Source organism: Neolamprologus multifasciatus, chromosome 20, assembly GCF_963576455.1.
Source record: "Neolamprologus multifasciatus chromosome 20, fNeoMul1.2, whole genome shotgun sequence".
Taxonomy (NCBI): Eukaryota; Metazoa; Chordata; class Actinopteri; order Cichliformes; family Cichlidae; genus Neolamprologus; species Neolamprologus multifasciatus.
The window spans coordinates 22,877,682-22,891,828 of record NC_140458.1 but is presented as its reverse complement, the minus strand read 5'-3'; the positions used below and the strand labels follow the sequence as shown (position 1 = coordinate 22,891,828).

Here is a 14,147-nt window from a genome sequence, read left to right as displayed (position 1 = left end):
AAAGCTAGATGCAAAGACTGACCACACTCAATTAAAAGCCATTTAGCAGTGAGCTAAGTTGAGCTAATAGCTAGCAGGTATTGAATTAGGAGTTAATGTTTGTTTTCATTGTTTATAGCTTGTAGATTTTTAGGCCTCACTCACACAAGCCTAGAGACTAGTGGACAACCCTGTCTTCCCAGTTTCACTACCACCTGTCGAATAGTTTTTAAAAGTCAGCATCTTCTGGACAATTTGCTGAAGACCGCAGCAATCTGCTAGTGACTAAAGCAATTTCAAGGAGGTTTTTGGTGCAGTACCATATATCTTTCTGCAATCATTTTCATGCTAGAGACTGCACACAATACAGAGAAACCAGTTGCCAGTCGAATGCACACTGCCAGTTACTGACTGGTCTCTAGGCCCGTATGAAATGAGCTGAGCAAGCAACGTCACAGTGACTTCTCACAGCAATTCACAACTGATCAGAGAATACACGTTTGGTTGTTGCCAGATGGTTGCAGACTGTGCGACTAGGGCCTTAGGTTATGTTAGTGCTAAGATAAATAGTTATCACTCTAAAGTTTAAAGCAAACAAGTATTTAGCTATCTTTGACAATTAGCTAAACTGCTACCATTGCTTCATTTTAAAGGTTTAGCTGTAATTAGCAGGTGCTAGCTTACCTAAGCCAGTTAAACTTATTCTATACCTTACACATATAGCTCTATTGAGCTATACATATAAGTATAGCTCAATAGGGAGCTATACTAGCATAAAGTTATGCTAGTTTTAAGGTACAGAGTATTTCACTATTTAAAGTTCATATTACAGTGATTGCCTTTGACATAGATAAATAGTTAGTTTTTTCCATTTTACAGTTTAAGTATTTAACTGGGATAAAAGGCAGCACTGTGAACAAGTTATTGCCATCACTAGAACTTGGGTCCATGTTGATAAAATTACCAAATTAAATGCTCAAGTAATGTTCCCATGTTTTTATCTGTGATTGTTCTCTTTTAACCATTTGGTGTAGTGGTCTGCAGGTATGCGAGACTCCACTTTGGATCAGAACATTTTGTAGTTACAGGGTGACCCTCAAGTGAGGCCCAATGCAAATACCCTCTAATTTGTTATAACCTGGCAGACATCACGCCACCTACGGTATACTACAAGAACATAATTTTATATGTCGTCCATGTGAACATGAATGAAGCGGGGGGTCTACTACAACAACTCTGGCTTTACCAGCAACATCCATTTATTGGCCTTCTTATCCAACTATTTTACTCAGAGTAATTTAGTTACTTGCATTTTTAGAAATGGCAGTTGAAAATAATAATTTATTAAAACACTAAACTTTTCCTTTTAACAGTTTTAAATTAAATGTGCGTCTAATTTGGATCACTATCAAAAATTCAAACAGCAGACAATCCACAGTCAAACAATCATAATAGTCTAAATAACTAATTTCCTAAAACTGTCATATTAACCTTAATTGTTATGTGAATGACAAATTTTAAATTGTATCATCCAGCCCCTTCACCAACACTGGTTACGACTCACTTGTGTGCTGGTACAACACAATCTTAGCTGTGGTCTAAATCTCACAGTATCACAGTTAATACACTAATCTCAGATGACTAACCTGGAATTCAAGTAGTACACGTCTATTGTTCTTATGCATCTAGTGCTTAACAGTGTTACAATAAAAGCTTTTAGCAAAGACCTATCAACACTGCAGTACCTCACATAAATGTTTACTGAGAAGACAGGTTGTTGACAGAAACGCATTTATGTCTGAGGTTTACTCGAAAAGTGCATGCACGTGAAAAATGAGAAACTCTCCTTGTGTTTAATGAGTGCATGTACACACACATTCGTGTTTCCGTGTTATTTGGAAACATCATGTAAACTCAAACAGAAAGACAAGGACATAGTTTGGGCCAGTCGGATTTAGTCACCCAAATGCTGTCATGAAGTTTTACCGATTCTATCCTTTGTGTTTTATTGAACACTTGAATGTGTAAAGTCTGAATATAAAGCAGCTAAAACATGACTTTAACTGTTACGTGAATTAAAAAAGGGCACAGTGAACACAGGCAGAATGTGACACCAGATGCAAATTATACCAGCGTGGATTAAATGTGTCCACAAGAGTGGGATATTTCTGAACTCTACTATTTTGGGATTTTAAAACAAGACAAAGAAAATCAAGGATATCAAGACAGACTATGACCAAGAACTGGGGTTAAAGGTAAGAGTTGGATTTGGTCAAGAGCTGAGCTAAAACCTTAAAGTCCAATATGTGCAAAGACTTTCCATAACAGACAAAATAAGTATGCACTCACTGCTGTAATGATGAGGTCTTCTGGTTCTGAAAAACATCACTATGAATAGTAAGGCTTTGTTGACCCTCCATTAAAGGGATGTAATATCAAGTAGCGAGAGAATTCCAGAGGCAGCTGTCTGGTTTTTTAAAATCATCAAGTGGCAGCACAAAGTTCACAACTATCAAAATATTGCAGAACGCTTTCTGAACATTGAGATCGTGACGCACAAGGTGAGAGGTGCACACACATTTTCACACTTCGTGTGTTTAGAAACACATTTTTAACAATTTCTAGTATGATGGGAAATCTGAACAACAATCTCCTTTCTCGTAATCATTAGCTTATTGACCTAATGTGCACGCTAACGATACTGTACATTTATCTAGTGAATGTCCAACAAAAAGCTCTACATAATCTGAACATTAGATATTCAGGAGAGCGCTGTGCATTGTGGACAAGAGAAAAAAATTCATTTACAGATGTCAAACATTTAACAGTTATTATTTCTGTCCGTCCATCTGTCTCAGTATCTCAACATTATAAATCCGCACAAAGACTGGTGTCTATTTTGGTTGTTAGAATCCTTGTAAAGTACATTCTGTGGATTATGATAAAGATAAGAAGGTTATCATGAGAACATTCCCCATTATTTTATATTCCAGTTAGTGCAGCAGTCCCCAACCTTTTTGGTGCCACGGACCAGTTTAGTGTCAGACAATGTTTTCACGGATCGGCCTTTAAGGTGTCGCGGATAAATACAACAAAATAAAATAATATGACCAAGATAAAAAACGTGGTCTTTTGTAAATATAATAATAAACGCGAATTCACTGTGTAATTGTGTAACTTTATTAGAAGCATCCTCCTGAAATGGGCCAACAACATTGAGAGTAACATCCTCCTCTCTGCCCCTTAATGCTCTCTGGTCGCTATGGTAACGCATAAATATTTCTTTGAACATAAGTCTCACAATTAAAACATGGAAAAAGACCCAGGGACACTGAGTTAACGATACATTTCACACCTGAGCCTCAACTCACGTGGCCTGTGCCGAACAATTCCAGTCGGTGGCCCGGGGGTTGGGGACTGCTGAGTGTATGACATACGTCATTTATACGGTGACATATATCATCCTCTCTATCCTCCAAAATCAATGCATAGTGCAGTGCACCCAAACACGGGCTGCTTTAAGTCTGTTCTATCCCTTAGATTTAAAAAGACAAAACAAAATCTTGCCATCATGCCACTATGATAAGTTGCTACATATTCCACGCAGGGTAACCACATAAGGACCAAGAAACAGAGGAATTACAGTCAACATTAATTCAAAATGAAGGACATCATTTTGGCTAGGCAAAAAAAAAAAAAAAAGATTGATTGGTTGCTAGGCTTAAAGTGGATGTGTCCAAGCAGAATAACCTATCCAGATGGATGGATGTAAATGGGTGGATGTCACCAGTGCTGTACCTCCCATCAGTGTAAAGGTTTGAATTTGTGACAAATACGGATTTCTCAGGCGCAGTGGGAAAGATCCAAAAATGCTTTATTGTCCAATCAAAAGCATTTTTGTTAATGCAACAAAATCGGGTTCAATATGATGGTGGCAGGCTAAGAGTTCAGTTCTTAATGGAAAAAAAAATCAGTTTATAGACCCAGGCTTTGAACCACTGACACGCAGCGGAAACAGAGAGCCAGGAAACCAGTGCCGAGCAGGTCTCCCAGGGCAGTCAGGTACGGGATGGAGAAGTTGTCAGGGTCCAGACTCCGTCTCCACATCAAACGGACAATTAGGTCAGCAACATAAAGGAGGATAGCCACCTGAAGAGAGAAGACAACTGGGCTGTGAGTGTCAAAATTAGCATCAAACGTTAGAGTACTTGTAAAGTTAGCTTCGTTTCTAACTATTAGCTGCCAGTAATGGACAAATAATCTAATGATATACATGATTTAAGCAGCTAAAAGGAAAAGATGGGCGGTTGAAAGTATGGCTAAATGAATAAAGTTGGTGAATGTAATGGCCCAACTGTCGAAACTGAAAGACCTGTTGTAACAGTATAGTAATATTTAGCAACTGAAAATAAAATGATGGGGAATTTGAATAGTTTTCTAAAGGTTGTCTGTGAAGGTTCTCAGTCATCCAGGTCAGTCTAAGGAGCTTGGAAAGAAAAGTGTCTTGAAGAATTTAAAGAAGTCCAGAGGCTTTTCTTTCCAAGCTCTTAGACTTTTCTAAAGGTTATGGGTAAGTTGTAAAAATGGCTAATAGTTAAAAGTATAGTATAAAAGTATGGTTAAATCTGTCCCTAAAAGAAATGGACTGGTAGAAATCAGGAAATGTCAGCGAAAAGTAAAGCAAATGATTTAAATAGTAACTGTAACATTATTAAGATTCAGGAAAAGTAAAAAGGCAAGGGCAAACTGTTGAAACAATTCAAGCTAATAAACAATGGCTTAAGTGTTAAATGTTAGCTTAAGCTGTTGGACAAAAACAATGGTTTGAGGTAATTACTAAACATATGAGATTTTTAAATGCACATCATCAACTGCTGGAACAGAAAGTAACTGAATAATCAGTTAGTGATCCAGTTGCCTAGGTGGTCCTCTAAACCATTTATTATCAAGTTATATGCCAATCAGTGCTTCCCTGGAACTTGTGAAAAATGTATCCTGGGTCCTGATCACTTCCCATCACTAATGCTTATGTCATGCGTAGTTCCTTTTAGTTGCCCAATGTCATTCTCCGTCTGTGGTCTCTGTTTGGCACTTTGCTTCTAGTTCAGATGCAGCTTAAGACGCAGCTCTAACTTTTATAGTGAATGAAAGTTTCAGTATCATTCTGTGATTAGTTACCAACTGTCTGGCATCTAAACACGTGCGGCATTTACAAGCGTGCACACTGGGCGACCGCAGCAATGTGCTAGTGACCAAAGTAAGCAACAGGACATTTTTGGTGCACCACACTCTCTGAGACAGATTTGAACTAGCAACCTCGGGTGATCACGCACCAGTCGGTCGGAGAACGTGCATTTTCCCCTGAAACCGACCTGAGGGAGCGACGGGGTTTTCAACCAGTCTCTAGGCCGATATGACTAATGCCTAAAGTGGTAGAAGTAGAGCTGACTTTAAATAAATAAGATAAGATAAGTGGTTTAAAACAACTAAAAGTAAACAGCTTTCTAACAGTTGTTTATAAAAAAGAAAGAAAGAAAAAACAGCTGTTGGTGAGAAAAAAATAAAATCTAGTGGATGAATAGTTGGAGCAGATGATTAGAATGTATATCTAAAAGTGATGGTTAAATGGTTACATGGTCTATATTGATTGTTTTAAGTATTTGATTATCAGCTGAAAAATCAGTGATCCGTGGCAGTGTCCTATGAAGCTTTCTAGAAATGGAATCAACTTTCCTGGGCTTGGGCTGTTAGGAAATCTGACATCTGGAACCTCCGGGAGATTACCGAGAGTGCCAAACTATTATCGACTTGGTATCAAAGGACAAAACACAGAATTCTGTTCAGTAACACAGACTTTTCAAACACATGATAGATGATGCTATGCTGGGGATTGTGGTGTACATTCTGCTCTATCCTGGAGCAACTCTTTATCCCAGTGAGCTGCTCAAACACACACCTGGTACAGGTCATTTTACACTTTGGTAACAGGTGGTTGCGGCCATTTTGATCAGACTGTACAAAGTCTAAGTCTATAATGTACCTTCTGATGACTGGTTTTCACAGTCTCTGTCAGACTGTCATTGGAAACTTGAGGGTCAGCTGAGAGCCAACGAGTTCATGAGAAACCACTCAGTGTTGGCTACCATCAACAGGAAAACCCAAATGATTTCTTACAGTGTATGTGGCATGGGGCTGAATCAGCGCACCTGTACCAAAGCAGCACACAGGTAGCAGACAGTGAAGGCTATGGTGATAGGTGCCTCCTCTCCTTGTAGCAGAGAGATGGCGTAAAGGAAGACCAGGTGACCGGGTATAACGAGCATCAGCAGCACCCGTGCTGACTTTGAGTTGACCCCTGGGAGACAGAAAATGTAAGAAAATAGTGCCTTTTGTTATCAACCACTGATCTGTATCACCAATCTTTTGACTCCAACTTCTAGTCTAAACTTTACTGTGATTGTATGATATAACATAATCTGAGTTATTTTACAAGCTCCACATTGTCAATATTGTCACCACTTATAGTTAATCTGACATCAACAGCTGACTTTTTACACATTCTGCAGACTCTGATTGACATCAGCATATTTGGAAGTCTTATTTGCAGTCAGCTAGTCCCACATTCACACGAGCTGGCCGTTTGTCTCTGGCTGAAAATGACGATGATGGTGGTGAGACAGTGAGTTTAAAACTATGGTGTGGCGGGGCCTGTTGGGTGGCCCTGGGGCTGTAGCTCTTGGGTTTGGATTTCGTGAAGAGGCTGGCTCTTCCTGGGGTTCAGGCAGGTTGGGGTGGGCTGATTGTGTGTCTAGAATGCTTTATCCCAGCCCCTCATTAGTAGAATTTGTTTTTTACCAACGCCTGTTAAAAGTCAGTTTCCTTAAATCGTTTAAATTTCTGGTTTAGAGAGCTTCCACCGCATGGCAGCATTACCTGAGGAGAAGAAGGTGATGCAGGGATTGGGCCAGTGCTGCCTCATCTTGTAGGGTAGCACCCCTGGGATGCTCCAAAAGTGCAGATAGGTAGAGATCCTGCTGGCCTGGATGGCTACCAAGTTGCCACCCACTCCTATGCATGGGAAGAGAAGGCAAGAGGATGAACGAGCTGAGTCAAAGATGATGTAAACAAAGCAAGAGAAACTACAGGGTGATTATCAAAGTTCTCTCCCACAAAAGACAGTAAACACAGCTTAAGTGACACTTAATCTCATTTATTGCTGCCGGCACACAAATTAGGCCAAATAATGACACACTCTTGGCACAGCTGTGATCCGGACAGGGTCTGCAGAGAGACGCGAGCCAGAGCAACGCTAAAGCCTGACCACTCGAGTCACAGTAACTGAAACATAAGAGAGATGAGTACAAAAGAACACTGCCAAGTGTGGAGACTAGTCGCACATGCACGTGGAATATTGTGTCAATACTGGTTGACCGTGAACTGTTTGATGAGCCATTTTCTGATTTCTAATGTGCTCCAGGTGGGTTACACAATCAAACTGGAAGATAAGATTCTGGGTGAAATGAATTTGTTTGCCTCTTCAAAGTCGTATTTCGACACAATCAGGGACAGCTTTTGCAGATCCCGCTGCTTTTCACAGTCCATTTTCATCTGGTGTTGACAGTGATATCTGTGACTAACTCTGTTATGTCAAGCACCCTTCCAAGTACTTAGCCCCACAAAAAACAAAACCAAACAAAAAAAAAGAGGCACAGTTGCCATTAGGATATTTTGCAAGCCAGAATAGGAAATTTAAACCAGATGGGAAATTTAGAAATTATCAGCGTGGCGTAAAGAGCGGACGATTTATGAAACAGCCAGAGGATGGGCAGAAAAAATGAGAAACAGTGACAGGGAGGATCTGTGGTTATTCAAGGCCCTATGAGCTGTGCCAGCACATTGGCTGTGCATCATTAGTGGTTTACATTGACTTCTCTCCTATACTCATCGGCTCTCTGCACGCATCACCTCACAGCCAAACCACTCGGCCTTAGGGCTGCTTCTTTTTTGCTTCCTCTTCTCTATTTCATGATGCAGTTTTCATTAAGGCATACGTTTGACACACATTAAAAATGATGATCAGGTCTCTATAAGCACAGTGTGACGATCTCTTTGCTCGTCCGTATGTTTATTTGACAGGTTTGTGGTACACACTGTACTACTGCGTCTCAAAAAATGTATATGGATGAACAGTGTTAAAACTGCTACCAAATGGTTCACTGACCATGTTATTACTGTCCTGCCAACTCACCTCACCTAAACTCCATAAAAAATCTTGAAGGTATTGTGAAGAGGAAGATGAAAAACACGCAGGCAGAGCTGAAGGCTGCTGTCAAAATAACACCTCAGCAGTTCCACAAACTGACTGCCTCCGTGCCACGCTACATTTATGCAGTAATTTGTGGTGATGGAGCTCCCAACCAAGTATTAATGTTTTAAAGAAACATACATTTCAGAAGCTGGACATTCCTGTACTGTAAATCCTGTTTTTTTTTTTTTTATATTGATCTCAGGAGGTTTTCTAATGATTTTTGGGATGCTTTTTAATGCTGGTAAGTTGGACACATGGGTACTATGGGAACGGATTGGCTTTGGGAACCAACGCCAAGTGGCCACTAGATGAACTGCAATTTTTAGCTTCATTTTTAAATTTTTGTTTGTTTTTTATGCTTGCCTCTAAAAGAGTAGCTTGACTTGCTGCATCTTATTACTCATGTATTTGCATCATTATAATGGCACAATCGAATCGACCACAAATAGTTTGCCAAGTCTACTCAGCTGCTGTTGCAACGCTCGACCTTTTCAAATTTTGTCTGTGGCTGTTTTGTTTGTGATTGCAGCTACTCTGACAGTTGGTTCTTCTTATTCTCTTCTTATTTGACACAACAGCAAAGGTGATGTAGATAAAGTCAGCATCCTCAAAAGTAAACGACCTAAGTAGAAGCTAGCAGTCACATCAAAAGAGCATTTATTTTATTTTATTGTAAAGATAATAGTATTAAGTCAAACAATATGGGAATGAAGAAACTGTAGTTCCTGTCCAGTTATGGCACGCTCCAACACTGATGTTAAAATGGCTGATTTTAAAGCAGAAATAATATGTTTATAGCCAGGTATAAAAAAAACAAAATAAAACAAACAATATTTATACTGTAGGCAGTTATACATATCTTAAATAATCAGGCCCCATCTTATCTTAATGACCTTGTGGTACCATATCACCCTATTAGAGCACTTCGCTCCCGCTCTGCAGGCCTACTTGTTGTTCCTAGAGTATTTAAAAGTAGAATGGGAGGGAGAGCCTTCAGTTTTCAGGCCCCTCTTCTGTGGAACCAGCTTCCAGTTTGGATTCGGGAGACAGACACTATCTCTACTTTTAAGATTAGGCTTAAAACTTTCCTTTTTGCTAAAGCATATAGTTAGGGCTGGACCAGGTGACCCTGAATCCTCCCTTAGTTATGCTGCAATAGATGTAGGCTGCCGGGGGATACCCATGATGCATTGAGTTTTTCCTTTCCAGTCACCTTTCTCACTCACTATGTGTTAATAGACCTCTCTGTATTGAATCATACCTGTTATTAATCTCTGCCTCTCTTCCACAGCATGTCTTTTATCCTGTCTTCCTTCTCTCACCCCAACCGGTCGCAGCAGATGGCCGCCCCTCCCTGAGCCTGGTTCTGCCGGAGGTTTCTTCCTGTTAAAAGGGAGTTTTTCCTTCCCACTGTCGCCAAAGTGCTTGCTCATAGGGGGTCATATGATTGTTGGGCTTTTCTCTGTATCTATGAAGCGCCTTGAGGCGACATTTGTTGTGATTTGGCGCTATATAAATAAAATTGAATTGAATTGAATTGAATTATACGGTACTAAGTGCCTGCTAGATCATCCCAAATGGTTAGCTGATGACTTAGCATGCTAACCCTTTTCCAAATATAAAAAAAAAGCTAGAGTCAAGAAACCAAACTTCAAACTTTAAAACAGTCGTCCACAAACCAGTAGTTGATGTCATGCTGGCTAGGTCCATCTTTTATCTGCAGTCTATAATTTAGAACCATATCCCTGTTTGGCTGCTTCGCTTTCAATAGTTGTTCAAATAGGTGAGAAACTAGATTTATTCTTCACTCTTTTCCATTTTTAAATCACAAAATATTGCATTTTAGGTACAAGTGATTATATTTTGGTAAAAGAAGAACTCTGATTTTAAGCAAAATACAACATGAAAATTGAGTTTCCAAAAGATGCATGAAAGCAGTTTGATGCCCTTACATCATGGCTCTGGTGCATAAGGAAAAAGTTGGTTCTTCTCAAATGTTCCAGTGGTTTTAAGGCTTCATTTACAGGACATTTTGGCAGTTCTTCAGGTTTTAGCCCATTAACTTCAAGTCATGTGTACTTTAACTTTAGGGCTGAACATTTTCCGAAGCATCACATATGATTTTAGACTGGTTTCCCGCTAGCAGCTGGTTTCAGTTCATTTCACAATGGCAATTAGCATCCACTTGGAAAAAAAAGGCTCAAGTACTTGAGGAGAGGTCATCATGCATGGTAATAAAGGCTACGTCCACACGTACCTGGGTATTTTTGAAAACGCAGATTTTTCTGTGCGTTTGCACCTTTCGTCTACATGTAAACGGCGTTTTCGGTCACTGAAAACAGAGGTTTCTAAAAAACGCCTGCCAGGGTGGATATTTTCGAAAACTCAGTTTTTGCATTTACGTGTGGATGAGAAAATCGGAGAAAACGCAGTGTCAAAGGGGTGCGCCTTTTTTGACGTCACACTGTGCACCACGTTATTGTTTCGGTGAAATGAATTTCTACAATAGTGTTACTGTTAATTGTACTCTCTGCAGTGTTTAAATGCTTACATATACACACACAGTTACTGTCCCTCCACACATACGACTAGGTTCTGCTTCTATGCCCCAGCTTTGTTTACTTTTTCCCACCGAGGCTTCTAGACTTCTGATTGGCCAACATTTCTGCACGGTTAGGAATATATCGCCACCTGTTGCTTTGGCATGTTCCTAGCAGCGTTTTCCTTCATTTCTGCCTTTACGTGTGGACATGATTATTTTTTAAAACGAAAACGGAAAATCTCCGTTTTCAAAAATACCCGTGTACGTGTGGACATAGCCTTAGACTGTTCTGAATGCCCCCAATTGGTATTACATAATATGTTCTTAGTGCTTTGGCGGTGAATATAAACAAAATTGTTGCCAAATTCAAAATTTTACTTCAGCAAAGTTCTTGTCCTGCTTCCTGTGTTTAGACAAGATTTTAATATTATGAGAAATATGGCTTCAGTTTTCAAATTAAATAGGATTATGTAGAAAAACACTGAACACTGATATCCAGCCAGTCTGGATGGGTCATCCACCGACCACATTTATATTTTTCTTCCGTGTTTACAGCTTTTTAATGTCAGACGTCAGAGCTGTGAAACACACAAAATAGAAGCATTTCCAGTTACTTGGAAGGAAATCAATAAAGAAAAATCCTTTGATCAAGTCAAAGTATTTGGATGGGGATTTTAGATGCACTCAAATCCTGGTAAAATTAAATATTTCAGCCGTACCCCGAGAGGTGGACTGTGCTGTTAAATCTGTGCTTACTGTGGTGCTCATGCACAACAAACCCGAACATGAGAAGCTATCACTATTTCTAAATCAAATGAGAGTTTGACATTAAATTTTAAGCTCATTTGATTTAACTGCAGCACTTTATTACTATACCCATGTGACACAGATCTCAACTTCCCACATCTTTGAGGTGGCTGATACACAGAAACTCACTGTCATCAACTACCGCACAGGCATTTGTACAGACATGTTCAAGTAATTACATGTGGCATCGTTTCATTTTAGAGACCTGCTTACCATTAATGACAGGAGTGAAGATAGCCATACCCTCGAAGTTGGGATCACTCACTGTCTTGTCCAGTATAAGGCCTCCAAAGCTGGACAGCACAAACACAAAGGCAATCACACCACAGCAATACAACCTATGTATTCATATGCTGTACATACAGCGTGATGCATGATTTCTTAGTTTTGGTCCATATTTGTCACACTTACAGAGTTCACATCATCAAGCAAATGTTATTAGACCAACGTAACCCCAGTCAACAAAGATGCTGTTTTTAAATGAAAAGCTCTCCAAACCTACAGACAAAAGTAACAGCCACTAATTCTAATAAGCAGCTGTGCCACCATTGGCGGTGAGAACTACAATGAAGCATTTGTGATAACTGGCAGTGACTCGTTCCCATCGTTGTGGAGGAATTTTGGTCTCTCTTCTTTTGCTTTTAGGATTTGAGTCACTACACCACTCCAAAACCTTCATTTTGTCAGTTTAAGCCATTCCGAAGTGGAGTTGCTGTTGTGTTTTAGATCATTGTCCTACTGTATAATTTGAGTGCCCTTGAGCTTCAGGGCACAAACTGATGGCCAGACATTCTCCCTCGGGATTTTCTGGTAGAGAGCAGAATTCATGGTTCCATCATTTCCATCAGTCATCCAAATCCTGAAGCAGCAAAGCAATCCCAGACCGTCACACTACACTTGGTATACCGTTCTTTTTTATTAAATGCTTTGTTAGTTTTATGCCAATCGTAACGGGACTCAAACTTTCCAAAAAGTATATTTTTCCAAAAGTGTCAGCGATCATCAAGATGGTTTTTGGCAAATGTGAGATGAGCCTTTGTGCTCTTGTTTGTCAGCAGTGGTTTTCTCCCTGGAACTTTTTGTCAAGCGTCTTTTTTTATTGTTGAGTCATGAATTCTGACCTAAACTGAGACCAGCGGTTCTTTAGATATTGTTCTGGGTTATTTTGTGATTTCCGTGATGAGACGTTGATCTATTGCACTAGCTTTGGTAGGCCAGCCACTTCTGTGAAAGTTCACCACTGGTCCAAGTGTCCTCCATTTGTGGACAATGGCTCTCACAGTCACCTTCATTCTGTCAAAGTCCCAAAGTCTTAGAAATGGCTTTGTAACCCTTTCCAGACTGCCACTGGATATATGTCATTGATTTTGTTGCTCAGCTGTTTCTTTAGATCAGGACAAGATGTGTTGCTTGTTGAGGTTTTGCAGCTTCTTCACTCCACTTCTGGGAAGATTTGCAGTTAAATGATGGACATCAAATTGCTGTGGAAATGACCTTATAGTATTTCCCAGATTGATGGGCAGCAACAATAGCACCTCTCAGATGATTGTTAATGTCTTTCCACTTTGACATTGTGTTAAAACACACATGAATGATCCAGATCTCTATAGAGTTGCTCACACTTGCTGATTATCAATCAATCGAGTACATTTGATTAGCAGCCCCTGGCTGCTGCTTAGCCTGTTAATTCTTATAGGAGAAGTAAGAGTAGACTTCATACGTCCTGTGAAAAAATACTTTTTAATAGGCCTGTATATGTGCAAGAGCCATAAACACACAAAAAACAAATCTATTCACATATAAAGTGCTGTTCATTATTATTCTAGATTAAGTGTTTGAGTGTCTACCTGCTAATAGACATGGCCACTATTACGGGCTGCCATCCTGAACGGAGAACCTCTCTGATCTGAGGGCTTTGTCGGGCCACCAACACCCAGACCGGGATGAGACAGAGAAAGACCAGACACACCATAGGTGACAGGTACCATATGTCTAAAAAAACAAGAGAGCCAGAGAGCCAAAGACATTATACTGAAGGTCTCCAAAGAAAGAAAGAAAAAAAGGAGACAAATCCAGTCAGTTATCGGCATGTCTGCATGGGTATGAAAAATGTTATTCAACACAACATTAAAGGCTTTACAATTTTATCCTACATATACAGTAGCTAGGAAACTGTTGCTTTATTTGCTTGTGTTCTGTGATGTAAATGATACTGGCATTTTATTCCCCCTGTACACATACATGCCAACCCTCTCAATTTTTCCGGGAGAATCCCAAATTTCAATGCTCCTCCCGAAAATCTCCCTGAGCTACCACTCTCCCAAATTTCTCCTGATTTTCCACCCGGACAACAGAATTGAAAAACCATATCCCAGAATTCATAGCGCGGCCCATCCAATTCCAGTTTCCAACAATGGCTGCAGCTACTTAGTTTTAAATATTACTCTTATTACTCTTTCTGGGTCACAATATAAACTTTTAGCATATTTTCAGGCGAGAATGTAGCTGTGT

The 14,147-nt window shown here is 39.8% G+C and overlaps 1 protein-coding gene and 1 long non-coding RNA gene across 2 annotated transcripts in view; both read right to left on the bottom strand.

Moving 5' to 3' along the window:
- LOC146494945 (uncharacterized) overlaps window positions 1–14,147 on the bottom strand; it is a 181,406-nt gene that overhangs the window by 59,740 nt on the left and 107,519 nt on the right. The window lies entirely within an intron of this gene.
- LOC146494947 (solute carrier family 41 member 1-like) overlaps window positions 3,137–14,147 on the bottom strand; it is a 43,282-nt gene continuing 32,271 nt past the window's right edge. The window contains exons 6-10 of the mRNA XM_085147022.1: window positions 13,484–13,628; window positions 11,850–11,929; window positions 6,913–7,047; window positions 6,186–6,334; window positions 3,137–4,128 (exon numbers count right to left, since the gene is read on the bottom strand). Coding sequence (XP_085003148.1) covers window positions 3,955–4,128; window positions 6,186–6,334; window positions 6,913–7,047; window positions 11,850–11,929; window positions 13,484–13,628 — 683 coding nt within the window. The 3' untranslated portion in view covers window positions 3,137–3,954. The remainder of the gene's footprint in view (window positions 4,129–6,185; window positions 6,335–6,912; window positions 7,048–11,849; window positions 11,930–13,483; window positions 13,629–14,147) is intronic.